Below are 27452 nucleotides of genomic sequence, written 5' to 3'. Positions count from 1 at the left end.
AGAACAAGGTACAGAACTTCTGTGGCTAAGGGAGTGAACCTATAAAGCACATTGAACATGAAATTTTTTTTTAATGTAAAAAGTCATAAACATTTATTTTTCTTTTGCTTGACACTGGCCCTAAAATTTGGACTGCATTGCTATTCAATCAATCAATAAACATTTATTAAGTGCCTGCTATTCTCCAAGAACTATGCTAAGTGTTAGAGAGACAAAAAGAGGCAATATGGAGACCTTGCCCTCAAGGAGCTTACAATCTAACCAGGAGCCAACATGCGAACAAATATATACAAAATAAGCTCTATTAATCAATAAACATTTATTAAGCACCTACTATAGGATAAATAGGAAATAATTAACAAAGGGAAGGCACTAGATTTAAGAGAGGTTGGGAAAGGCTTCCTGTAAAAGATGAGACTTTAGTTGGGACTTAAAGGAAGCTAGGGAAGCCAGTAGCCAGAGATGAAGAAGAAAGCGTTCTAGGCATGGGGGACAGCCAGAGAAAATGCCCTGGCCCAAGAGATGGATCTTCAACAGCCAGGAGGCTCAAAGAACATGTATTAGGGAGTAAGGTGCAAGAAGCCTGGAAAAGTAGGAGACGGCTGAGACATAATGAGGAACCAAAACAACTCCTAGCTTGTGAGCCTAAGTGACTGAGAGGATCGCGTTGCCCTCTACAATAATAGGGAAGGGAGGTTGGAGGAAGGGTTTGCGGGAAAGGCAGTGAGTTCTGTTTTAGACTTAGTGAATTTTAAATGTCTACTGGACATCCAGTTTGAGATGTCTGAAAGGCAATTGGAGATGTGAGAAGGGAGGTCAGCAGAGATATTGGTGCAGAAAAGGTAGATTTGAGAATCATCAGCATAGACATGCTACTTAAATCCATGGGAGCTGATGAATCACCAAATGAAGTCGTATGGAAGGAGAAGAGAAGAGGGCCCAGGATAGAACCCGAGTCTAGGACATCTACGGTTCGAGAGCGATCTGGAGGAGGATCCAGCCTGTAAGACGCCGCTGTATTTGCTCAGGTTTGGGACCTGTTGCTGTCCCTCAGAGGTTCTTTGAGAAGAGGGTAATGAGGCTTAGGGGGGCCTGAGAGGGGTGATATATTTAATTTGGAGGGGGAAAAGTTCTCCTATATACTTTGCTGCTTTATTAGCCGGAGTGAAATGGCGGTGGTTCGTGACAAACGAGGTAATTCGGCAAATATGTGCCTCTAACACGAATGGGTGTGACCCTGACCAATCTCCGGGTCAGGAGGCGAGGAGAGATACAGACAGGCAGACAGAGACAGAGAGAGAGCCGCGATTTCACGTGAACTATTTTCTTTGTTTTTCTTTTACACGGCTGAGTACGCTAGAAGGCAGACACACAACAGCCCCAGACAACATCACACGTGTTAGGAGACGCCAACTTTCCGTGCTCTGGCGCTGCGCAAACTCTTGCCGCCAGAGGGCCGCGGCGGCGCACGATGCCAAGCCGAGGACGGCGTTCGGTTTGCGCAGGCGCAGTGGGCTTCGAGGGCCGGGGCGGAGGTGGCGGCCCGGGGGGGGGGGAAGTGAATGGTTTTACCCAGCGAGCCCCGCGTCTGCCCTCGCCTGGGTCGCTTCAGCCGGGCCGTTTTTCTGTTTCCGCTGGGCCATGGCGTTCACGTTCGCTGCCTTCTGCTACATGCTGGCGCTGCTGCTCACCGCCGCGCTCATCTTCTTCGCCATCTGGCACGTGAGTAGCGAGCGGGGTGCAGGGTGGGGGGGAAAGCGGCGGCGGTGGCGGCTTCTCCTGCTTCCGGCCCGCCATTCGGTGTCGGGCGCCGGCTCACCGGCTCACCTTGGGAGATCGGTGCTAGGGGAACGCCGGGTGCGGCGTGGGGAACTTCGCCTCTCCCGCCCCCGCCCCGCCGGCCTCGTGCGTGCCGAGCCCCCCGCCCCACGCCAGCCGCGGCCAGCCCCTTTTCCCCCCAGTGTCCCCTCAGGGGCTTCGGTGAGAGCGCCTTGGGCTGGACTTTGCCTTTTCATTAACCCTTTCCCTTCCGACTGGCTCTGGGGGGCTCTTTGACCGCCGATCCCCAGGAAGTCTGCGTCCACTTGGGGTGAGGACGCGAAGGGCAGGTTTCCCAGGCTCGTAACTTGCCCACTGGCAGCCCCTCCTTTTGGAAGGCCAGAAAGGGGGCAGCACCTTACACTTTGGACCTTTTATCGGTTTTATTAGTTCTGTGGTCCCTCAGTACCCTGAGTTAATGCTTCCCCTCGCCTTGTTATTTACTTATCTGTGTACTAGTACTAGGATCTCCACCTCCCCTCTCCCCCCGAGAATGTAAACTCCTTTGAGGGGCGTGGCCTAATTTTGTTTTTGTAGGGTTGGTGTGTTTTTTTTTTGTCTTTGCTTCCAAGTACCTTGTGCTGTGGGTACTTAATAAACATTTGAATGGAATTTCAAGTACTTGCTTGTGTGCATTTAAAGTAAAATTAATAGATTAATTGCCACTTGATTTTACAACTTTGGTGCGTGTTGTATTTGCTATGACTTATTCCTGAACACTTTTTAAAAATAGTGTTTTGAGAAAGTAATCCAGGGGATTTTTAGGGGATCCATTGGTACTGACATACCATCCATTGCCGCCTTATATCAATATCAATCTTACCCTTATAGGTCCTCCACCGAAGATGCACCCAGGGTGCTGCAGGCTTTCCTTTAATTTTAGTTCTGTTTATGGTTCTCAGTAATGAGCCAGTTCAGGCTGTCCGGCTATTTTCCTCTGGTCCACTTACTTGATTGACCCACCTTTTTTTTTTGCAGATGTAACTCAATAAACTGGCCGTCCAATTGCATGTTATAGTTTAACAATAAACATATTTCATCCATTTAGTTTTTCTACTGTAGCTTGTTAGGTTCATTGTTATCTTTTGATCTAAGAATGCCTTGTAACATTCTGAGGTTTGATGCAGTCTCTATAATATCTTCCTCATACAAAAGCAGGTGATGTCTCTCAAATGCCTTTGGCAGCATATATCTCCCTACTTTTTTATGCATCTCTCTGGTTGAATTTATCCAGGACTTACATATGCATGATAAACTCCTTGCTAGAGGAGAGTTGTTAATGCTGTGATTTGCTCTACCAAGTTTTTTTTTTAATAAACAACCAGCAGATAGTAAGATCTTGTAATCTTGTTGCCTTTATCAGTTGTTGTATGACTATAAAGGTGTGGTTTGCTGTAGAAAATCATTTGTAAAAGGCTACCTGCTCCCTTCTCATATTTTAATCAAAGATAAACCAAAAAATCATGATCGTAAAGACTTTATAGTAGTTAGTGGTGTTTTCTTGAGTCTTTTTAAGATAATAATGTTATCTGTGATTTCCCACCTCCACTCATTACCTCCTCTCCTCATTCTTTTCGTATGCTTTCTCCTCTTTGAAGTGAGGCCCTTCTACTTTAAGGATTGTCACTTTGAGCAATTTTCCTTCATGTATAGTTGGTCTGGTCTGCCCCACTTCCTAACTCTGTAATTTTAAGTGTGCTATTTCAGCTCCCTCAATATAACACTGCAGAAACTAGTTGCTTTGTTCCTGATTATGAAAATACATTGTTATAGATATGTTGAAAATTTGTCTTATTTTCTGACAGTCCTTTGTCCTTTCAATTTTATTTATGTTCTTGGCATAATGGGACCATTCTCCAAAGCTTTTTTGTAGATTTGTGTTTTTTTAAAATATGTTTTATTAATAACCAAACAGCTAAAACCATCTGATGACAGTATAATATAACAATCTGCTTTAGTGGTCTCCTGTGTCTTGTGAAGATAACGATGTACTTCATTCTCTACTCCCTGGAACTTTTTTTTTTAATAACTCAGACTTCAGTTTACTTTTCATTTATATTGTTTCATTTTCCCTTATTCAGGTAATATATTTTGCCATGTTTCTCTGAGTCTCTTAAATTCATCATTAATTACATTCAGTCAGTCAGTCAACAAGCATTTGTTAAGTGCCTACTTTGTGCCTCATAAACTAGGGTTGGGAGGGGTTGTTTTACTTTGTCTTTGGTTGTTTTTTTAAGGGGAGTACAAACATTGTTTATAGTTCTTTGCTGCGACCTAGAATGCTTAGCATTCAGTGGATATTAACTCTCTCTCCTAGGTTGGGCTCTATGCAAATGGTCTTATCTTTTTCCTCTCTGAGGACCCTGCATCTCCTGTCTCCAAGCTTTTTCGTTGATGATCCTACCTGACCAGACACCCTTCTTACTTCTCCCTCTGAGAGTCTCTTTCTTCCTTCTAAGGTGCAGCTCAGAACTATCTTCTTCTGTCTGATTCTCTCAAGTCAAATCAACAAGCATTTATTAAGTACCTACAATGCTGTGTGCCAGGCACGTAAGCTCTAGGGATATAAAGGCAAAAGACAGTCCTTGCTCTCAAAGAGTGTCAGGTGTATAATGAGGGAGAAAACATTCAAAGTACTATGTGCAAACAAGATCCAGATATGATAAATTGGAGAGAAGGCACCAACAATAAAAGGGATTGGGAAAAGTTCTTGTAGAAGGTCAGATTTTAGCCAGAATTTAAAGAAAACCAGGGAAGCCAGGTGGCAAAGGTGAAGAGGGATAAAATTCATAGAGGATAACCAATGGGAAATTCAGAGTCAGGAGATGAATTTTTGGGGGAACAGCAAAGAGGGCATTGTTACCAGGTTTCTGATTATTCAGGGATGAGTATAAGAAGCTATGTGGAGACCAGGTTGTGAAGGACTTTGCATGCCAGACAAATGATTTTATATTTTATCTTAGAAGGAATAGGGAGCCAGTATAGTTTATTGAATAGAGGGTGATGTGGTCAGATCTGTACTTAAGGAAGATCCATTTGACAGCTAAGTGGAACATGACTGGAGTGGGGAGAAACTTGAGGCAAGGAGACCAGCCAGTAGAACTATACAGTTATCCTGGCATGAGGTGATGAGGGCTTGCCTCACAGTGTTTGCAGTGACAGAGAAGAGAAGGAAACATATACAAGAGCTGTAGTGAGGGTAGAATCAATAGGATTTGGTAATAGATTAAACATAGGAGTGATGAGAGAGAATGAGGAGTCAAGGATGATATCTTTGTTGCCAGCCTGGGTGACTGGGAGGATGATAGTATCCTTGACAGTTACAGGGAAATTTAGAAGAGAGGCGGGTTTTGAGGAAAAGACAGTGGGTTAAGTTTGAAGCAGGGTTCTTTTTGAGTGGTAATCTACAGATTCTCTTGGTTCATCCTTTATTATGTTTATTATGTACTATCAGAAATTCTGGATAATTTTCTATTTCTTGCATTGTAATATATAGTTGTTGATTTGTAATGTTGTTCTGGAAGACCTATAATTCTTAAGTTATTACCTCTGTGCATCCTTCATGCTCTCTGGGTAGTCCAAAGGATTCTTTTATCAGGCACTATTGTTTACAAGCTTTGGGTTTAATGTTTTTGTTTTTGAAGTTGTATTATTTCTTCCTTCTACTTTAGAATTCTTTCTCAGTTGACTGTCAGAACACACCTGTGTGTCTGCCTTTTTTTCTTTTCTTCATTATCACTCACTTCATGGCTTTTGCAAGTAAGTAGATTCCCAAGACTGTTGCAAGGATGCTTAATCATATTCAAGTGCTGTGCTAGTCAACATACTTTCTCATCATACCTGTTTTTATACTTTTATTTTAAAGAATTCAGTTAAATCAGTTAGATGCCCTAAAAAGGGAACCTCATTTGTCCCTTTATGGGTGCCTAAGTTGGGGCATTGTGCAAGTCTGGACTCATAAAGATGAGTTCCTCTTGAATTTAGATCCTTGGTAAAAGCCTGCAAAGGAGGGAGTGAAAAGAGATGGATTTGGCACACTGAATCTACTCCCTAGTCCTGGCTTGCTTCCCTCTCTCCTTTACTGCCCTAGAATGCCCGCAAGGCTATTCCTCCCCACCCCCAGGTGAAGCTTTAGCAGTAGTCTTTCACGTCAGTATCACCATACAGGTATGGTCAGATCAGCTGGTGAAATTCAAGTGGCAGATCGAGACAGCAGTGCTCACCAGGATAAATATGATTATTACTGCAAATAAGCATTCTGGATATGGCAGGAAGAAACATGGTCATCCTGTTGAGTGGGCAGATGTTGCCCACTCTCAGAGGGTGCTTTGGGTATGGCTCCTGAAACATGAGTTGGTAAGGAGATATAATCTCTGGCCAAGCTTTGGGGATGTGAGTAAAGCTGTATCGTGATTTGTAACTCTGGGTCATTAAGGTCCCTGCAGTCCCACCTAAACCCAGTACAATAAGTCATTTCGGGTACACTGATTTCATGGGAGGTTCTGGGGGAAAGAGCTCTGGGGAAAAGGGTACCTATATGGACACTTACAGTATCTTCTATGCTAATTATTATGGTTAGGATTGAATGGAAACACTTGGAGCTGCCTAAGCCATGCCACGTAATTAACACCAAATAATCCTGGGTCCCGGGAAGGGTGAAGAAATCAGCTGGCTGCTTGCAGTGGACTGCATGAAAGTGAATACAGTTGTCATTCCAAATGCTGAACTTGTTCCTGACCCCATCAGTGTGATGGACCAGACAGCCTAAGTCCTTCAGTGAGGGTATCAGGTTTTACCTTGTCATTGCCTTTCTATTCTTATGGCTACGTAGTCAGGAACAATTTAGTTCCTGAAATCAGCCTCATACCACCAGATATGCACCACTATATTAATAATAAATATATTTAATTCATAAATTAAATAGAACTAGTTGCATGGTCCTACAGAAGTGGGAGTGGGAGAGGGCCTGGCCCTGATGGATTCACAGGAGAAATTTCTCAGACTTTTAAAGAATAATTAGTAAAGATACTAAGCAAATTTTTCTCAAAAATTGAGAAATCACCTTATCAGTTTCCTTTATGAGACAAATATAATGCTATGCCCAAACCAGGGAAGGAGAAAGCACAAAAGAATTGTAGACCAATATTTTTAATTGTAGACCAATAAGATTAATAATATCCCGTCAGAGTACAGCTATTTAAGAAGTCATTCATTGTAAGTATGACCAAGTTGGTCAGAATGGTTTTATACACAGATGCAATAATAATGCAGTAGAAAAATAACTGTAATAATTAGGCATTAAAAATAAAAAAGGGGCTTTTTAATTACAGAATTATCTCAATAGAGAAAAAGCCTTTGACAAAGTACATTTCTTTATGCTAAAAACTCTACAGAAGATAAGCATAGAGGAACTTTTAATAATATCACCAAAAAAACCCCCCCAACTATCTAAAACCAAAAGCAAGGATTATATGCAATGGAGATCCCCATTAAATACAAGGGTGAAGGAAAAAACTCTTCCCACTATAATTTGCTATAGTTCTGGAAATGCTGGAAATAGCAGTAAGAGGATAGAAAAAATTAAAGGCAAAAAGATAAAGAAGTGAGTACATAGTAAGTAGGAGGAAGTGAGTATGTGAATAGTAAGACTACCCCTATTTGTTGATGATAGTGTTCAGAAAACTCTGGAGAATCAGCAGAGATGTTAAGATAGCTTCAGCAAAGCTGCAGGTTACAAAATAAGCCCTCCAAATCTACAGCATACTTATATAGAATTCTTAATTACCAAATCCCAGAGGCAGTAAAGGAATACTACACCCCATTCCAAATGATTACAAAATGTACAAAATGTGTAGGGATCGATCTCAGTCAACACATAGAATACTTGTATAGATTCAGTTGCACAGTAATTCTTAAAGAGATAAAAGTGCGTCCGAAAGAGATCATAAAAACGGAAAAAGGACCCACATGTACAAAAAAGACTTGGCTACATCGATTAATACAATGGCCTAAGAGAATTTCAAAGGTCTCATGATGAAAAAATGCTCTCCACCTCAAGAGAGAGAACTGATGAACTCTGAGTGCAAATTGTAGTATAATTTTCTTCCTTTTTTTTTTTTGGTAATAAGGCTTATGTGGAAATATATGTTACATGATTTCACATGTATAATTGATATAATTTCTCAGTAGATGGGGGAGGGGTGGGAGAGAGAATTTGGAATTCAAAATATAAAAAGAAAAGAATAGTTTTTAAAGAGTTTAAAAAAAAATTAAAGGATCTAGAAAAGAAGTAGGAACAAGTGAGGAATAGCACTTCCAGATCTCAAACTGTATTATAAAATAGCAGTCATCAAAACCATCTAATATTGGTCAAAAAATAGAGAAGTCGATCAGTGGAACAGTTTGGAAAAAAGGAGATTCAGAAATAATCAAACTCAATGACCTAGCAGCAAGTAAACTTGAATAAACTACTTACTAAAGAAATTCCTATTTGATAAAATAGTATTTGCTGACAAAACTAGAAAGCAGTCTGGCAGAAGTTAGGCTTAGATCAACACCTAACACCAAGTCCCATAGTAAATTCAAAATTGATGTGACCTTAATATTAAAGATCATGCTACGAAAAAAAAATTAGAAATCATCTATCTCTCATAGGTAGGTATAGATAGGAGATGTGTTCTTAACCAAGCAAGGGATAGAGTCAGTTACAAAAGACAAAATACAAGCATACCTTGTTTTATTGTACTTTACTTTATTCTACTTCACAGATATTGCAGTTTTTTGTTTGTTTTTTACAAATTGAAGGTTTGTGGCAACCACATCAAGCAAGTCTCTTGGCACCATTTTTCCAATAATATGTGCTCACATTGTGTGTCTGTCATGTTTTGGTAAATTTTGCAATATTTCAGACTTTTCCATTATTATTATATCTGTGATCAGTGATTTTTGATGTTACTATTGTAAGTGTTTTGGGGCACCATGAACTGTGCCCATGTAACATGGCAAAATTAATAAATGTTGTATGTGTTTTGACTGCTCCATTCATCTGTCAGTCTCCCGTCTTTCTCTCTCCCTCTCTGTGGACCTCCCTATTCCCTGGGACACAGCAGTATTGAAGAATATTATATAAGCTTAGTTTATAAAGGAACAGCAGGGTTTGAGAGGATTAACTCCAATTTTGAAAGTTCTACTGTGGGTAAAATGCTGTCAAACATTATCAGATGCTACGGAGAAATCTTTCATGAAAGGAAGTATCAGATGATTTGGCAAACTTCATTCTTGCTTTGTTTTAAGAAATTGCCACAGCCACCCCAGCCTTGAACAACCATCACCCTGATCTGTAAGCAGTTGTCAATATTGAGGCAAGACCCTCCACCAGCCAAAAAGATTACAATAGCTGAAGGCTCTTAGATGATGATTAGCATTTTCTAGCAATAAAGTATTTTAATTAAGGCACATAAGGTTTTTAAAAACATAACAGTATAGTATAATCATAATTTTTATATAGGGCAGCTAAGCAGTGCAGTGGATAGAGTGCCAGACCTTAATTCAGGAAGACTCATCTTCCTGAGTTCAGATCTAGCCCCAAACATTTAACTAGCTGTGTGACCCAAGGCAAGTCACCTTAACCCTTTTTGCCTCAGCTTCTTCCCTGATAAAATGAGCTAGAGAAGGAAATAGCAAGGCACTCCAGTATCCTTGCCAAGAAAACCCCAAATGGGGTCATGAAAAGTTGGATATGACTGAAAACAACTGAACAACAGACTTTTATATATGCACTGGGAAACCAAAAAAGTTGATGTGACTCACTTTATTGCGATATTTGCGTTCTTGCAGTGATCTGAATGTATAGACAAATTAATGCATCTAGGATAAGAAGGGATGCTGTCAAATGGGGGAGGAAATCTTTGTATCAAGTTTCTCTGGTAATGGTTTAGTATCTAAGATTTATCAATATTTAACTGGTGTTTTAAGATCAAAAGCCATTCACTAGTAGATAAGTAGGCAAAAGATATGAACAGTTGTCAAAAAAAAAGATATGCACATGAAAGAATGCTCCAGATTACTCATGAGAGAAACACAAATCAAAATAACCCTGAGGTTTTACCTCATATCTTCTAAGTTGGCAAAGATGAAAAAAGATGGGAATAGTTAATGTTGAAGGGTTTGTGAAAAGATCAGCACATTAGTGCATTGTTGGTGGAGCTGTGAATCAGTACAACCATTTTGGAAAGCAGTTTGGAAATAAAGTGGATAAAAATGTCTCTGCCCTTTGACCCAGAGAACCTATTGGGCTTATACCCCAAAGGAGTATAAACAATTTTTAAAAAAAATTTTAATAAATTAAAATTTTAAAAAAGATTTAACATAAGAAGAAAGTCCCCATACATACCAGAGTATTTATAGCAAGCACTTTTTGTGATGACAAAGAAATGGAGACAAAGCACATTGGGGAATGGATAAACAAATTGTAGTATACACTATATTACTATGCTTTAAGTGATGAATACATAGGAAGCATGGAAAGATCTGCATTAACTCATACAGAGTTAAGTAAGCAGAGCCAGGAAAGCAATACCATACGCACAAAGACAGCAACAATGTAAGCAGAAAGAATACCCCCAAAAATATCCAGAGTGAATTTTGCAAAATTATATAGAACACTCAGGGCTTGAAAGAAAGTTATGGGAAGTTATTCCCAGCCTATCTCTTTGAAGAGATAGGAGGTTCACAAGTGTACATTGTACATTTTTTCAGACTTTTATTGTATTGATGAGTTATGTTGATTTTTTTCCTCTCTTTTTTTTTAATCTTTTTAGGCAATTGGGGTTAAGTGACTTGCCCAGGGTCACATAGCTAGTAAGTGTCAAATGTTTGGTCTGAGGCTGGATTTGAACTCAGGTCCTCCTGTCTTCAGGGCTGGTGCTTTATCCATTGCGCCACCTAGCTGCCCCTCTTTCTTTTTTTCTTTCTTTCTTTTTTAAAATAAACTATTATATGGGATGGTTCTCTGGGAGAGGGAAGGGTAGAGGTACTGGACAAAATTAAGGTGATGTAAAAAAAATATGTCAATAAAAACTTATTTTTAAAAAAAGGAAATCCAGAGGTTTATTGGACATGTTTTGAAGAACCCACGTTCCCCATCTGGGTATTCTGAATGGCCCTCATTTTACCAAGTTGCCCACAAATTTGTCCCTTTCAAGTGGGACCGAGAATAGGCTACAGCCCTAGAAGATGTAAAGTAGGCTATATGGTAGTCCCTCTTCCTGAGACTTTATGACTGTGTGGTACCTATGCTTCTAGAGTTTCTCCATTAAAGGGCCTCTAAATCCTGCCTCCTAGGCCAAGGGTCTCTGGCATTGGGAAACCTTGAGGGATCGGTGTCTTGGCACATCCTTCAGGCTAAACTGCAAGCTGCATGGCTAGTATTGTGGGAGTCTTGAGGGATAAATTGTAAGATCTAACTCTGCAGTGATTACTTGGCAGTAGTCATGATCAGGCCAAATAGTATAGAGCCTGGACAGGGGCTGCTTGATTAAAGGTCAGATCTCCTCTTTGGAATTAGAACCAGTGAAGTAATTTTGTTCTTCCTTCTTACCACGTTAAGTTGTTTGTGGAGCATGTCAGCATCGATCAGGAGTCATATGCTGTCTGCAGAATTAAACAAGCAGGTTGATACCATTACTAGCACGGCAGAGGTTGGGAAAGTAGTACAATTGCCAGTGTAGAGAGGAGCGCCATGATGCTGTGTTGTTTTGGGCACAGTAGCATATGAACTCCCTAACTAAGGACAGAGTTGCTATTTTTGCCCATCGAGTTCCTATTCCCCGTTAGAGTATCCATCTTCTTTAACTGGTAAATTGTCTGTCTTTCCCCATCTCAGAGTAAGGTTTGCCCCTGCTAGATAATAGCTTGTCCCTGGCTATTGAGGTTAGATGTTCTACGTCCCAGAAGTCTTGCTTGTGATAGATCAATGCCCCCTTAGGGAGGAGGAAGCAGGAGGCCTCTCTTGTGCAAGGTTTCTTAGATTCAGCCTCCAGGAAGACTCACTCTATAAGGACTGGCAGTTTTTGGACATAGTTCTGGTTGACTCTCTTTGGCCCTTATTCAGTCTCTGGCACAGAATCACCTAGGCCCAGCTCCCTCAGAGGAGTCAGGAAATGGATCAGGTCCTACACAACTGTCAGGTCTTCTTTCTCCTTGGATAGTTAGATAGCTGTTTGCCAGAAAGAGCTTGGGCAACTGCCACAGGGGAAAACGTCCTGGATAGTAGGATGGAAAACAATGAGAGAGATTACACCTTAACTCTCGGTATCAGTCTTCACTCTGGGACAGGCTTCCTGTAGGAGGGTAATGTCCTCTGGGCTACTTTATTGTAGATCATCTGTAATACACCTGTACACGTACAAGTACAGTACACCTGTAATGTGGATCATTGACTGTGCCAGAAGTGTCATCTAGTCCTTCTGCTTATCTCAGATTTATATCAAGACATTAATTGGAGACTATCACATGACAGATTTGATTCTTTGTTACTTTTTATATTCTGTCACCTTGCTACTTTACATCTTCTGGGGACCATTATGCTAATTGCTCTTTCCTCCTTCCATCTTTCTGCGGTTTTTTCCTTTCATCTGCACTAAATTTCTCTTACATTGCTGCTTCTTCTAGGCTTATTGAATCCTTGCAGTCAAGACCTTTAGTATGTTGCCACCAAGGGAGGGTGGAGTGTAGTAGGAACAGTTAGTTTTAGCTAGTTTCTCTAAAGAGTTCTACGCATAGTTGGGGCTAGTTTTTCCGCTAAAAGGTAGGAAATCTCCCCTTGAGGTTTGATTGGGTCACTGGCTAAGGCTCATGCTGTTGACATACTTTCACTGTCAACTAAGTTGTTTTTTAAAAAAAAAAGCCAGCCTTTTAGGAGTCTTTGCTTCTCAGACTTGAGAGATGTTCCACAACTCACCCTTCTGATAAGACTTGTTTTCATATAGAGAAAGGCAGGGAATGAGGGAAGTTTGCCTCTCCCTGACCCAGTACTGTGTCTTTGCCAACTATCCTTTCCACGTGGCTTTGTTAACTCCTAGATGATCAACTAATGTTTTACTTCATTCTAGTCCTGAACCTGAGTCGCCAAACCAGCCAGAGTTAGGTCTCACCTGCCAGAATTTTCCAGAACTTGCTGCCCACTCATATAGCCTTTGATAACCTACATATCACCTCTAGGCCAGCATGAGTGTTGGACTTAAATTAACAACTTTGTTTTTTGTATTTTATTTCTAGAATGCAGAGTGACCAGCTGGCCAATGTTCACAAGTAATGAGTTAATTTTGTTATTCTGTTTACAATTATAGTCTCAACATATTTTTAAATATACGTGATTCTTTTTTTATCTTCATTTTAGTCCCACAAAATGTGTTTAAGTGCATTCTTTTGTTTATAAGCCTAATTTTTTGCATAACACCTTTTGAAGTTCTGAGAGCTTTTAATGAATACTAGTATATTGTAAAATATTGAGAAATGTCTTTAATATGCTGATCACTGATAAACAATAGTGATCACATCTGATAGAAAGATTAACATAGAATCATAAATTTAGAGCTCAAAGTGATGTAGAGATTATATGAGGCTTCCCAGGGAAAAAGTTGTGATTTGCTTAAAGTCAAACACGTAACATGTGGCATGGTCAGGATTTAAACTGTTGTACCGAAAAATCAGCGAGCGAGACCCAGACACAATTTGAAATGTGGATTTATTAGCTCGCGGCTGCAAGGGGTGCGCAACCAGATCGAGCAGCCCTGATCAGGGGTAGAGCTTGGGTTTGTAAAGGCAGAAGCCACAGAGTAAACGGTCAAGGGTTGCATAAGTGGGAAGTTACAGAAGCCAAACAATTGGTTAATCCTGCCTTTGGGACCATATAAGGATCATGAAATAGATTGGGACGGATATCCTTCTTGGCAGGTTTTCTAAGGCGGGAACTCCAACTTCCGTGAAGGAGGGCATACAAGATGGAGGTCAGAAAACAAAATGGAGTTCAGTACATGGAGTTCAGTACTTCATTCCCCACTTCTTTTGTGTACCGTGTCAAACCCTTGATGTGGCAGAGGCTGCATCACTGTAGAGTGCAAAGGAGGCTGGTGCCAGCGGCTGATAGCGGGGATCTCTGACCAATAGTAACTTAACTGAATTAATATGGGATCTAACAAAGTCAAGGAGTCGATTAACTAGACAAGGACCAAAAATTAGGGCTATAGTGAAGAGGAGCAGAGGCCCGGCCAAGGCAGAAATAAGAGTGGTTAAACATGGGGACGTCCAAAACAGGCTCTGGTAACCAGTTTTTGCTCCTTTCTCGTTACCTCTGCCTGTCTGCAATATTTTTCCGTATCAGGGAAAGGCTCTCCTGAACTTCACCTGAGTTATTGGCGTAGAAACAGCAGGCCTCCCCGAGGGCAGCACAAAGGCCTCCTTGCCTGAGGAACAGTAAGTCCAGACCCCTCCGGTTCTGCAGAACCATCTTGGCCACAGAGTTGACCTGTCTCTCCAGTTGGGAGATAGAGTGCTCCAGATGACTGAGGTCTACGTCGACCTAAGCACTGAGTTCCTGGTAACTGGCCTTTCCTCGGACTAGGACAGCGGTACCTACAGCGGTTGATACCACTAACCCCAACCCCATGAGGATAGGGATGAGGAGGGGAACAGCTCGCTTGCTTCAGTAGGACACACTGCCCTCACTGCCCTCATGAGTGAAGTACTCCCAACCCTCCCAGCCCTGGAGAAGGGAGACCCGGGGGATAATGGAGACTAATATACGTAGAGGCTCAGATTCCTTTAGGAACACCACAGCAGAGACACACTGTGTAATCCCATCTAGACAGGCCCACCAAGCGCCGGATGGCGCTGAATAAAAAGAGGAGGAGGATTCTGGAACAACCACGGTACTATTACAGACAGGAGAGTAAGGAGAAGTTTCCAGGGATGAGGAGGATGAGGTAAGACAGATATCTTTGCCTTGGACATCCCCCAGGGTCAACTTAGGTTGTTCCCACCGGCAGTTCTCCAAGTCTGAGCAATGGGAAACAGAACCATTAACTGCCACTCCCACATAGTATGGAGGCTGTGCATCCATACACAGCCAGCAACTAGGCCGTAGGTCAGGCCAGGTGGAGTTGACAACACCATGGATGGCTTGGAGCAGTCCCATAATAGAGGGGTGAGAGGGGTCAGCCTGAGAGGTCCTAGTAGGAGTCAGAGGATTGAGAAGAATTTTAGGTGGCTGAGGGGTGCTGAACCACTCAGAGGGGATCCTAGTGGGAGTTGGAGGATTGGGAAGAATTTTAGGTGGGAGGGCCAATCCTCCTAGAGGACCAGTGGGCAAAGGGAACCTCTCGGGGACCTGTTTATATACAGTGAGGAGCACCCTTTTTTCTCCCCCCCCCCAGTAGAGTTGGCCATGAGGGTAAAAGATGCTGCCGGGTCAAAGTAGTAAGGAGGCTGACATACATTTGACCCTGGGCAGAGAAAGGGTTTGGAAGGGATGCCAGAGCACGGTGGTTTGGGAACACTGAAGAGGGCGCCAGGGCCGTGGGGGCCAGGTAGGCAGTCAGGCAGAGTGAGGGCGTGTTCGTGGTTAGCCCCCCTGGATTTGAGGACCCACTTAGGTTTTGGTAAAGGAGCGTGGGGATTAGGGTGTCCAATGCAAGGGATTAAAAGAGGGGCAAAAGGAAAGATTAGGAAGGGTTTGATTGGGAGAGACACAACTTAAGGGCATCTGGACCTGGTATCGTTTCCCATTTCTCAGGACTGGTAGATGAAGCAGCTGCCTTTACTAGTAAATGATGAAGCCAGACAGGGATAGAGTCCACCTTTATGGCTGTTGGAGTGGTCAGGATCACGGTGTAGGGACCTTTCCACTTAGGTTCCAGGCCAGAGGCAGCGTACTTCTTGACCAGGACTGGGTCTTCTGGGCTGAAAGCGTGTATAGTCACAGGTAGGGACTGGTAGAGCGTCTCGGACAGATTTCAGGGGAGTCCTCTGTGTTTCCTGGAGCCCCTGCAGGAACTTAATTAGGGAAGAATTAGTGACATCCGCCCGGAGTTCCTCCCTTATCAAGGGAAGAATTGGCGGGGGTCTGCAGAACAGGATTTCAAAGGGTGTGAAGCCTAGTCTATTGGGGGTACACCAGCTACAGAGCAAAGCCAGTGGAAGGAGAGTAACCAAGTCTCTAGGACCAGTTTAGTGAGGAATTCCTTGTGTGTTCAGTTGGCTCTTTCTACCTGATCTGAGCTCTGAGGATGGTAGGCACAATGCAATTTCCATTCCACTCCTAAGGCGTTTGTTATTCCTTGAGATATCTTCTCTGTGAATGCTGGGCCGCTGTCAGAACCTAGGCCAGTTGGGAGACTGAAGCGTGGGATGAGGTGTTCAGGACCTTTTTTACTACTGCTACGGCTGTTTCATGTTTCACAGGGAAAGCCTCCACCCACCCTGAAAAAGTATCCACAAAAACCAAAAGATAGTTATGGCCTGCTGCTGGGGGCTTCACTTCTGTGAAATCAACTTCCCAATGTTCTCCTGGCTGCAAACCTCGTAGCCTGATCCCTATGGGGGTAATTTTTCCCTGTTTTGTGTTAACTTGTGCGCGTGCCCGACACTGGGCAGTTGTAGTGGCCAGGAGATTGTCCAAGTGTGGGATAAAATACCTCTCTCAGTAGTAGGCCCATTTTACGTCTCCCTAGGTGAGTGATCTGATGTAACCATGTGACCCATTCTCTTCCCAGTGCTTCTGGGACAAAGACTCGCCCTTCAGGGAGGACCCACCACCCAAGGTTGTTCTTACTCCTCCCTTTTTGTTTTGTGAAGAAATCATCCAAGGATGAGTAAAAGGGTGGGGGTGCCTTGAAAACAGAACATAAGGGGACAACACGAGACTCAGGTAGAACTCCCAGGGCCACCTGTCTCACGGCTGCATCAGCCTCGCGATTTCCCACAGCCTCTAGAGAGTTCCCAGATTGGTGACAGGGGCAGGGAATGATGGACAGCTTAGCGGGTAGCCAGACAGCCTCTAATAAGGCCAGAATTGCCTCCTTATTTTTAATAGTTTTCCCCGCTGAGGTCAGGAGACCTCGTTCACAGTACAAGGCTGCGTGTACATGGGCTGTAGCGAAGGCACAGCAGCTGTCAGTGTAGACGTTCGCCGAACTGCCAGTAGCCAAACGTAAGGTCCGGGTCAGGATGATGAGTTCAGCCTTTTGGGCAGAAGTGCCATAGGGCAGGGGGGCAGACCAAAGAACCAAAAGGGAGGTGTAGGAAACAACTGCTGCCCCAGCCCGGCGGAGACCTGAATCAGTGAAACTGCTGCCATCTGTGAAAAGGGTCATTCGGGGATTGGACAAGGTCCTATCGGAGAGGTCAGGACGGACACACTGAATTTCATCCAAGAGCTGAAAGCAAATATGGATGGGGGCGTCAAAGGGATGGGGACCAGGATTGGGGAGAAGCGTTGCGGGATTTAGAATGGAGGTTTTCAAGAAGATAAGGCGGGGCTGGTCAAGAAGGAGAGCCTGGTATTGAGTGAGGTGAGAATTGGAAAGCCAGAGGTCGGGGGTGCTGCGGAGGAGAGCCTCCACAGCATGGGGGGCAGTAATAGAGAGGGGCTTCCGAGAGAAAGCTTGTCTGCCTCTTTCACGAGGAGTGCCGTGACAGCCAGCCACCGGAGACAGGGTGGACACCCTGACGCTGGGGGGTCAAGACGCTTAGACAGGTAAGCCAGTGGTCGTTGCCAAGGGCCAAGAGTTTGGGTGAGCACACCCTTGGCCACCCCCTTTGATTCAGCAACAAAGAGATGAAAAGGTTTGGCGATGTCACGTAGGGCAAGGGCAGGGGCAGAGAGGAGGGCCTGTTTCAGGGAGTCAAAAGCCTGCTGTTCAGCAGCTGACCACTGAAGTGGGCCAGAGCCAGCTGTAGCGGAATAAAGAGGTTTGGCGATCTCGGCACACCCAAGGATCCATAATCTGTAGTAGCCAGCAGTACCTAAAAATTCACGCACCTGCTTCTTGGTAGTCGGGGTGGGGGTGTCAAGGATGGCCTGGATTCTAGAGTGAGACAGGGAGCGCCTACCTTCAGAGAGAAGGTATCTGAGGTAGGTGACAGAAGTTTGGCAGATCTGCGCTTTCTTAGAGGATACCCTATAGCACAGAGATTGTAAGAGCAAGAGGAGGGAGTGGGTTGCTTGTAGACAATGAGCTTTAGAGAGCCGGCCAGGAGCAAATCATCAACATATTAAATAAGGGAACAATTTGGATTAGAGGCACGGAATGACTGAAGGTCCTTATGTGGGGCCTCATCAAAGAGTGTTGGGGAGTTCTTGAAGCCCTGAGGCAGGCGGTCCATGTTAGCTGGCCCAAAAACCCACCCCCAGGATCAATCCAGGTAAAGGCAAAGATTTGCTGGCTAGTGAGGGCCAAAGGGATAGAGAAAAAAGCATCTTTAAGATCAAGGACTGTGTAAATTGAATGTCCAGCAGGTAGGAGGCTGAGCAGGGTGTAGGGGTTAGGGACCTTGGGGTGTATGGTTTCCACCCGATTATTCACTTCCCGAAGGTCCTGTACAGGTCTGTAATCAGAGGTCCCTGGTTTACGAACAGGGAGAAGGGGAGTATTCCAAGGGGAATGACAGGGAACAAGAATACCAGCCTCTCTGAGCCGGGAGATATGGACCGCTATGCCTTGATGAGCCTCGGCCACATGGGGTACTGACGGACCGACACAGGAGAAGCAGTAGCTAACAGTTGGACCACTACCCAGGGGTGGTGAGAGGCCAATCCCGGAGGGTTGGATTCTGCCCACACACCAGGGAAGGAAGCAAGATCCTGCAAATGTGGACTGACCTCACCCAGAGTGGCAGCCTCATGCAGCAGAAACTCAGAGGACAGAGGTAGAGTGACAAGTATGGAGGGAGGAGGATCAATAGTAGAGTCCTGAGAGAGGTCAAGAGAAGCTGAATCTCCCCTGAAGGATATGGTGGCTTGAAGCTTCTGGAGCAGGTCACAACCTAATAGGGGGTAGGGGCAGTCGGGCATAACAAGAAATGAGTGAGTAACTGTACCCCGGCCTAAATCAACTGTACACTCGGAAGTCCATGGGCAGGACAAAATGCTCCCTGTGGCCCCCTGCCCTGGGGTGGTTTTTGACGACAAGGGGCCTAACGGATGAGTTAGGACAGAATGGGCAGCCCCAGTATCTACCAGGAAATCGACAGAGTGACCCCCAGTCTTAAGCTTTACCCGGGGTGCATGGGGGTCAAGCGAGAAAGACCCCGGGCCCTTTCAGTCTCCTAGGGCTAAAACAGGGGTTTTTGAAGTTTCTTATTCGGACACTCATTTTTCCAGTGTCCAATTTCCTTGCAATAAGCTTGGAGATAAAGCCTGGAGGGGACCTCTCGGCCCTTCTTGGCGCCGGATGGAAGAAGACGGGGCCTCTTTAAGGGCTGCTACTAAAACTTTGGCTAGGCGCTTATCAGATTTCTCAGATGGACTGCCTCGGGTATTGAAAACTTTCTGGGCGATTTCTACAAGTTGGGACATGTTCATGCCCTCAAATGCCTCCTGTTTCTGCAACTTCTTCCTAATGTCTGGGGTAGATTGGGAGACAAAAGCTACATTCAAGGCTCAAGCATTCTCTGGGGCCTCAGGGTCTATAGGGGTATACATTCGATACGCCTGGTAGACATGTTCAAGGAAGGCCCCTGGGGACTCCTGAGGACCTTGCAGAACTTCTGAGACCTTGGAGAGGTTTGTGGGCTTCCGAGCCACTGCCTTGAGGCCTTGGAGGAAGTAGCAGTGGTAAGTGTCTAAGGCGTCCCTCCCTGCAGCAGTATTTGGGTCCCATCTCGGGGGTGTGGGTGGAAAAACCCGTTCCACATCATCCCTGTGTTGTTCCACTGACCCTCCACCAGGCCCCAGGACAGCCTTTCTTGCTTCTGGTCGAATCCTCTCCCTCTCTTCAGTAGTGAAGAGAGTGGTGAGAAGTTGTTGACAGTCATCCCAAGTGGGTCTGTGAATGTGGAAGACTGATTCTAATAATCCAATTAAAACTTGGGGCTTTTCTGAGAAAGAGGGATTCTGTGCCTTCCAATTATAGATGTCGCTAGTTGAAAAAGGGACATAGACTAGAAAAGGGCTGTCCTCTGGGGTTAGGTGCTTCCCGGAGAGGAAGGACTGCAGGAGCAGGTTTGTCCTCATGGTGGTACTTGGCCCCCGTCCATGTGTGCGGCGGTGAAAGAGGGCTGGGGGTGATACAGGAGAGCCAGAGGAGTCGGGTAGTGGGGCAGATAGAGGCAAAGGAGGATACAATCTTGGAGGAGATTGGGGGCCATTCCTATAATAGGGAGGGGGAAAGTCTTCTTCCTGTGATTCTTGAAGAACCTGAGGAGGGTCACTGGAGGAAGAAGTCTTCTGTGGCTGAGCAACTAGCACTCAGATGCCTTTCTGTAAGGAGCAGTGTTTTTAACCAGGGAGGGGGATAAGTTACAAGGGTCAGCCAGATATCAATATATGCAAACTGATCAGGGTGTCCGGGGTTTCTAGTAACAACTTTCCAAACATCGGTCACCACTTGCTTGTCAAAACTATCTTGTGGTGTCCATCCTACCCCGAAGGTCAGCCACTCATTCATACAGAACAGAGTAGGTTGTGATTTTTTGAGTGTAATACCGTAATCCACCGCTTCCTGATATACTTCCTTAAAATGATTCAACATACAACCCAAAGGGGTTTTGGATGTGCTAGCCAAACCCCCATTATCACAGAACACAGACATAGTCAAACAATAAAAGCCTGAACACAAACACATCCTCCCAATGGAAGTCAGAGAAACTGCCCTGGAGAAAACTGCGATCCAGTCTGACACCTGCCTTTCATTATGAAACAGAGGTGGTTTCAGGCAGATGATCTAAAACAGAACCTCTTAAAAACACAGTCTCTACACATATAAACTAATAGACCAACACAACTAAGACAGAAACCAGGAACCAGATACAGGTGTGGTCCCGATGTCTCAGGGTGCCTGGGAGATCGAGGCACTAAGCGCTACGGCCCCATCTGGCACTCATTCTCCACCAGGGAACAGAAATCTGGGTATACTCACCTCCAGAGGGTTACCAGGTCCAGAATCCACGGGGCCGAAATGAGGTACAGTCGGAGTCGGGGAGGGAGGCTTTTCCCAGCCCTAAGTTCTGGGGCCCTGGAATGTCTCAGGGGCCGGCTCCCCTAAAAGTCAGAACACAGCCATTCCTCCCTCCCTCCCTTCTGAGGCCGAAGTCCTCCCCAGGTGAGTCTCTGCAACGGCACAGTGTGCCACGAATCTTGCTGGGGCCTCCAAAATGTTGTACCAAAAAATCAGTGAGCAAGACCCAGACACAATTTGAAATGTGGATTTATTAGCTCGAGGCTGCAAGGGGTACACACCCAGATCGAGCAGCCCAGATCAGGGGTAGAGCTTGGGTTTATAAAGGCAGAAGCCACAGAGTAAACGATCAGGGGTTGCGTAAGCAGGAAGTTACAGAAGCCAAACAATTGGTTAATCCTGCCTTTGGGACCATATAAGGATCATGAAATAGATTGGGGCAGATATCCTTCTTGGCAGGTTTTCTAAGGCAGGAACTCCTACTTCCGTGAAGGAGGGCATACAAGATGGAGGTCAGAAAACAAAATGGAGTTCAGTACTTCAAAACCAGAAAAGTTGTGGTAAATCTGTGTCCCCAGTCTCTTACATGATAATGCTGAGAGGGACTATAATATGGTAGCTAGAAAGCCTGCCTTGGCATCAAGAAGACCTGGATTCAACCCCTTGTTCTAACAAATTCTAGCTTTGTGACTCTGGGCAAATCACTTAACCTCTCAATGTCCCAGGCCACTCTTAAGATTCTACATTTTATTTTTATTTTTATTCTGAGAGCAGGATGCTCTCATGAACTGATGCAAGGTTAAATGAGCAGAACCAAGAGAACAATGTACTGACCTACTGTGAATAACTTAGCTGTTCTCAGGAATGCGGTGATCTAAGACAGTTGTTTAGGACTTATGATGAAAAGTGCTGTCCGTCTCCAGAGAAAGAACTGAATGAGAAAAGCCTGAATGCAAATCAAAGATGCTTTTTCTTTACTTTCTTTATTTTTCTTGGGTTTCTTTTTGTGTGTATTTTCTTTCACAGAATGACATATATGGGATTGTGTTTTTCATGACTTGCGCATGTAAGTCCACATGGGAGGAGGAGAGGGAGGAAGAGAATTTGGAACTCAAAATTAGAGGGGGAAAAACGTGAAAATTGTTTTTACGTGTAATTGGGAAAATAAAATATTAAGATTTTTAAAAAAGATTTTACATTGTGGAGGAGGTTCCAGTTCCTTTTTTGGACTTTCTTTTACCGGTGAAATTATGGGTCCAATTCCGTTTCCAAGGTGATGCTACTGGCACACTGCCCCCTTGTGGCCAGAAAGAGGCATGCGTTTATGTGATAAGTGGTATCATGCCATATAAGAGAAGAGGGTAGGGAATAATTAGAAACATAGAGGGAAACCCCCAGAAGGTTGGATGGGAACCCTGTGAAGGAAGTAATGGGAGGATATAAATAAACAAGAATTACATGGGATGAGGAGTCTCATAGATGGTATTGTGATCTAGGTTGGACAGAGTATTATGACGTTGAAATTACAGATTATTGAAGAAGCTTTCAAGTTAGAAAAAGGTGACATCTGAGCTAGTGTATTTGTTCTTTAATTGGCCTGTTTGTGGTATTGGTACATATAGTTGTTAACACTTAGTAATCGCATTGTTCATGAAACTGGTTACCGCAGCCCTGTATAGATCAGTTTTCTTCACTATCTTCCATGGCCAGAATCTGAGCAACAAAACTGCATTTGTCTGTCTAAAAATGTGTGATTTTGGTTACACATGGGACTAGGTAAAGGTGCAGATCCCCATTGTTTGGAAAACATCTTGTTTGATGTTGAGCTAATTAATGTTAGTCAATAAATATTCTATGATTTCATCTTCATTTCTGTCCAGTTTTGATACAAATACAACTTGCAATGAAATATAATTAGTGTATGTAACTAAAAATGTAAATAAATCTCCACTTCATTCTGTTATCCCCCTAGTGATTGTCCTGTCTCTCCTTCCTTTGTCTGCCATGTTCCTTGATAAAGATGTCTATACTTTGTGCCTGCACTTACCTCTTTTTTCATTCTTTTCTAAACTTCTCCATTTTGGCTTCTAACATCATTCAACTGAAACTATTCTCTCCAAAGTTACCAGTGATCTCTTAACTGACAAATCTAGCGTTCTCTTCCTCAGTCCTTATCCTCATTGACGTTTTTGCAGCATTTGACTCTGTGGATCAATTACCTTCTCCTCTTGGATACTCTCTTCTCTTTGGGTTTTCCCACACCCTGTCAGCCCGTTAGTTGCCTTTGTTGGTTCTTCATCAATGTCACATCGCCTAAGTGTAGCTGTCCAGCAGGGATCTGTCCGGAGCCCTCTTCTCTTTTCCTTCTACGTTCATATTTAGTGATCACATAAGCTCTCATGAGTTTACTGTCATTTCTGTACAGGTTATTCTCAGTTCCCAGCCCTTGCCTGTCTTCTGAGCTCCAGTCCCACATCTCCAACTGCTTGTTGGACATTTTGAACTGGATTCAAGATGTCCATGGACATCTCAAAATTCAACATGTCCACAATAATTCATTATTCTCTTCTCTTTTCCCCCTCACCCTTTGTCCCTGTTTCCATACTTCCCCATTACCATAGAGGGCATCACCATTCTCCCAGTTACACAGGTAACAAATCCACCATGTCGATCCATTGCTAAGTCTTCTTGTTCTTCCCTTCATAATATCTCTTGTATATGTCTGTTCTTTCTACTTACAGTCACTGCCCTGGGTTAGGCCTGGACTTTTGTAATAGCCTTCTTGTTGGTCTTCCTGCCTCAAGTCCCTCCACACAACTACCAAAGTGATTTCCCTGAAGTGTAGCTTTGCCTGTGTTACTTCCCTGCTCTGTAAACTCCATGGGCACTGCTTTATCTCCAGGGTAAATAACCTATGAAGTGAACTTGGCATTTAAGGCTTTTCACAAAGCTGGTCCCTTACTGCCTTTCCAATCTTTTCACACTTCGCTTCCTTCCACGCATTCTATGATCTAATGACAACATAAGTAACAGTACTTGACGTTCCCCACTTTTGATACTTCGTCGCTGGGATAGTCCCTACTTGAAATGCTCTTCTTTATCTCCTCTACTTGCTGACATCCCTCACGTCCTTTAAGAGTTAGCTCAAATGTCACCTTTTGCAGGAGACCTTTCCATGTCACCTTATCCACTTGAACCTCCCTGTCTGAAGTTTCCTTCCTTCCATTCCTTCTTTGTCTTATATGTGCCTGTTGGTTAACATGTAGTCTTCCCCATTAATAGATCAGTTACTCGAGAACAGGAACAGTTTTTGTATTTTCTTTTCTTTGTATTTCTAGTTCTTAGTACAATTATATGGCACATAATAAATGGATAATAAATGCTTGCTTGATTGAAATAAAGAACCAATTGAGATCATGAAGAAATGTTATAATAACAACAATAATGATAAATGTCAGTGTAATGCTGAAACACTGGTAATGATAACTTAAAAGAAGAATTTATAATCTTGTAAACCTTGTCTAAGTTATTTTTAGAGGCATTATGGTGAAGAGGATAGAGGGCTGTACTTGGAGTCAGGAAGACCTGTGTTTAAGTCCTGTGTCTGACATTTACTAGCTACATGAACTTGGACAAGTCACTTAATCCCACTGTTCAGTTCCCTCATTTGTAAAATGAAGCAGTTGGACTAGGGGACTTCTGAGGTTCCCTTTCATCTTTAAATCTATGGTTTAAGTTGGTTACAGAGTACTTACTGGTATAAAGTTCGTGTACTTTAGTTATTGTCTTATTGTTTGGGGCTGTGAATAAGTGGGTTTTCACTGAAAAAAAAATCCTAATTGCTTTAATTTTATTTTAGATTATAGCATTTGATGAACTGAAGACTGATTACAAGAATCCTATAGACCAATGTAATACACTCAATCCTGTAAGTTACAATATAACAAATTGTTTTCATTATCCTTTTAAGGTCTTTGCTTTTATGTTGATAAAATTATAAATGGCCATTATTAACCTAAGTAGTAACTGTGTATTTTTTAAAATAGGTAGACTTTTGAAAATTATTTTTTTCCTTTCGTGCTTGAATAGTCTGACTTATTAATCTGCTGGTGATCTTGTCAGCTGTCATACTAACACTTTCCCAATCTGCTTTTTACATTGTCGGCACAAAGACAGTTGAAAAGGTCAAAAAGATTAAAAGAGTCAAAATTGCATTAAAGGTGTGTACTGCTTTTTAGTTTAATATTTTAATGCCACCTTCATTTTGTTGGGGGAGGGTTAGGAACATTGTATTTATGTAAATGTTTTGTTTGGTGTGTTCCCCCATGCCTGTTCAGGTTTGTAATTTCAAAATTTTTCATATTTTGTGCAAATGTTTGCTTGCTGATCGAGTGGGGAAAACTGTTACATGCTTGTACACATAATTTTTTTGTGCTATGACTGCAACCATATTTAGGTTATTTGACAAATTTCTTTAATTTTTGATTTGGGGAATTCTAGAGGTTTTGGTTAAAATAAAGTAACCTCAGCAGTAATAGCCTGTCATAATAATCTGAGATTATGGTCTTTTGTAAGTGTGCTGTCATATACAGTAGGAATCTGCAATGTCAAATTGACTGTTATACTTTTCAATTTCCCCTTCCTCATCTTATGAATATCCTGGAATCTTATTACATTCTTCTCAGGGCCTGTGCTGTAACACCACATGCATCACAGGAGTAATGGGAACTGCTTTTGGTATTCCTGATATATAAATCCTCTGTTGTGATTCCTAAACAATGTACCTTACATGGAAGTTTGTCAGTGCTTAGGAGTGCTGGATATATTACTCTTTTAGATGGATTAGTCTGTGTCAGGCTTGATTACATCTATTTAATTAGGAACTAAGAAGATATTTAATAGAAATGATATCTCTTTAGAGCCATGCGGAAAACACAGTGTATAGACTTTCCAGTGAGAAGTACTTTAAAAAGTACTTATTACCAGGTAGGTTTAAGATTAAGTACTTTGTTATGAAATAAATGATCAGTCTTTTGGCTGGCTCCAACAAATAGAATTAGAACAAGAAGGATTGGCCTGCTCACTAGGTAACACCAGAGTTTGGTCTGTGAAATTGGTTAAAGTACCTTCTATCAGAAAAATGAGAAATTTCAGTGTTTTAACAATAGCAATTTAATACTGTAGAGTCTATCTTTTCTTACATGTATCATTTTAAAAAAGTTTCCATGAGCTTCTTGCTTTGTATTGAAATAGTGACATTCCATTTAGATAGAATGTCTTGTTTTTTCTGTTTTTGTTAATAGAAAGAAAAATTCTCAGGTTTAAAAAAAAAGTATGTACTTGGGATATACTAATGTTGCAGTGAGGAAATGGAAGAAGGGTTATTTTGATGTACACACTTTATTTTGGATGGGAGATTGTAGTGATTGTTGACATAATAGCTGTGCATCTGACAGTTTTCCCTGTTTAAAATTTGTTTTGAAAGTTACTTCTGCCAAAGTATGGGGGAAGGAAATGATACATTTTTCCCTTTGTGTAATCTTTAACAAAGGACAATTTAATATGCATGTTCAAATTAGATCTTCTATCATTTTAAATCCTATTTGCATAAAGTAATTTTGAAGAGTACTAACTTTCTATTAGCTGTACTTCCTAAAGAAGTATCACAAAAAATGATTTGAAAGTAGAGTTTTCTAGGAGAGATCTATAAAAATACATTTTAGACCTTTATGGAGAGAATTGAGTTTCGTGCTAGAACCACAGTTCCCAGTCTATATTTATTATCCTTGTAACTAAATATAAGTTTTGAAACATTTGGGACAGTTCTTTTATAGTGTTCTAACCTTCTGGGATAAGAATTCTTAATCTTTTTTTTAACTGAATCTTTAAATGGGCTTGTTATAATTCAGTTTTAACTAGTATCACTAATATAGCTTTATGAGATATATAGGGTATATATTTTAATTTAAAATAGAGATATTGTATAGAAGCCCTTTTTTTCTTAAAGGAGCAGTCCTATGAAAATGCTTGGCTATTCCTATTTTTAGATGTCAGGTTTAAAAATACGTAATTATGTGTATTATCTACAAGTGTTAACCTGAAGATTTAGGTTTAAATAGCTTACAGGTGTATTTAATGAGTATACTGTTACCTGCCAGATTAACCTTAATTGAATGATGGAAAGAATTTATGTAGCAGAATAATAAGTGATTAGCTGGTTTTTATTGTTATTAAAATCCTTTCTGTTTTGAGTTAAGGAATACAGATAAACCTTTTGAGGTGTTAGAACACCATCTTAGATGTAGTACAATCTTAAAATATTCTTATACCTAAGGTCTTTTTTAAGGAGAGTTTTAGTATATTAAATCATCATTAAGTATATTAATTGCCTACTATATGCTAGGGGTTGAGGCTAGAAAGACAAAAAGTAAAATAATCTCTAGACTCCAAAAGCTTACC

General features: G+C 42.5%; 1 protein-coding gene and 1 long non-coding RNA gene across 2 annotated transcripts in view; one reads left to right on the top strand and one right to left on the bottom strand.

The window, feature by feature from the left end:
• Nucleotides 1-1546: 1546 nt before the first annotated feature.
• CNIH1 (cornichon family member 1) overlaps nucleotides 1547-27452 on the top strand; it is a 39360-nt gene continuing 13454 nt past the window's right edge. Inside the window, exons 1-2 of the mRNA XM_021004757.2 lie at nucleotides 1547-1722; nucleotides 24853-24921. Coding sequence (XP_020860416.1) covers nucleotides 1642-1722; nucleotides 24853-24921 — 150 coding nt within the window. The 5' untranslated portion in view covers nucleotides 1547-1641. The remainder of the gene's footprint in view (nucleotides 1723-24852; nucleotides 24922-27452) is intronic.
• On the bottom strand, nucleotides 13548-21292 carry LOC110220660 (uncharacterized). The gene is made up of 2 exons (XR_002327929.2): nucleotides 20955-21292; nucleotides 13548-15870 (listed from the first exon to the last, which is right to left on the bottom strand). It is a non-coding gene; the product is annotated as an uncharacterized LOC110220660 (long non-coding RNA).

This window comes from Phascolarctos cinereus, unplaced genomic scaffold, assembly GCF_003287225.1.
Source record: "Phascolarctos cinereus isolate Bilbo 61053 unplaced genomic scaffold, phaCin_HiC Scaffold_3;HRSCAF=262, whole genome shotgun sequence".
NCBI lineage: Eukaryota > Metazoa > Chordata > Mammalia > Diprotodontia > Phascolarctidae > Phascolarctos > Phascolarctos cinereus.
The sequence above is the reverse complement of the archived record's forward strand: the minus strand, read 5'-3'. Positions and strand labels throughout refer to the sequence as shown.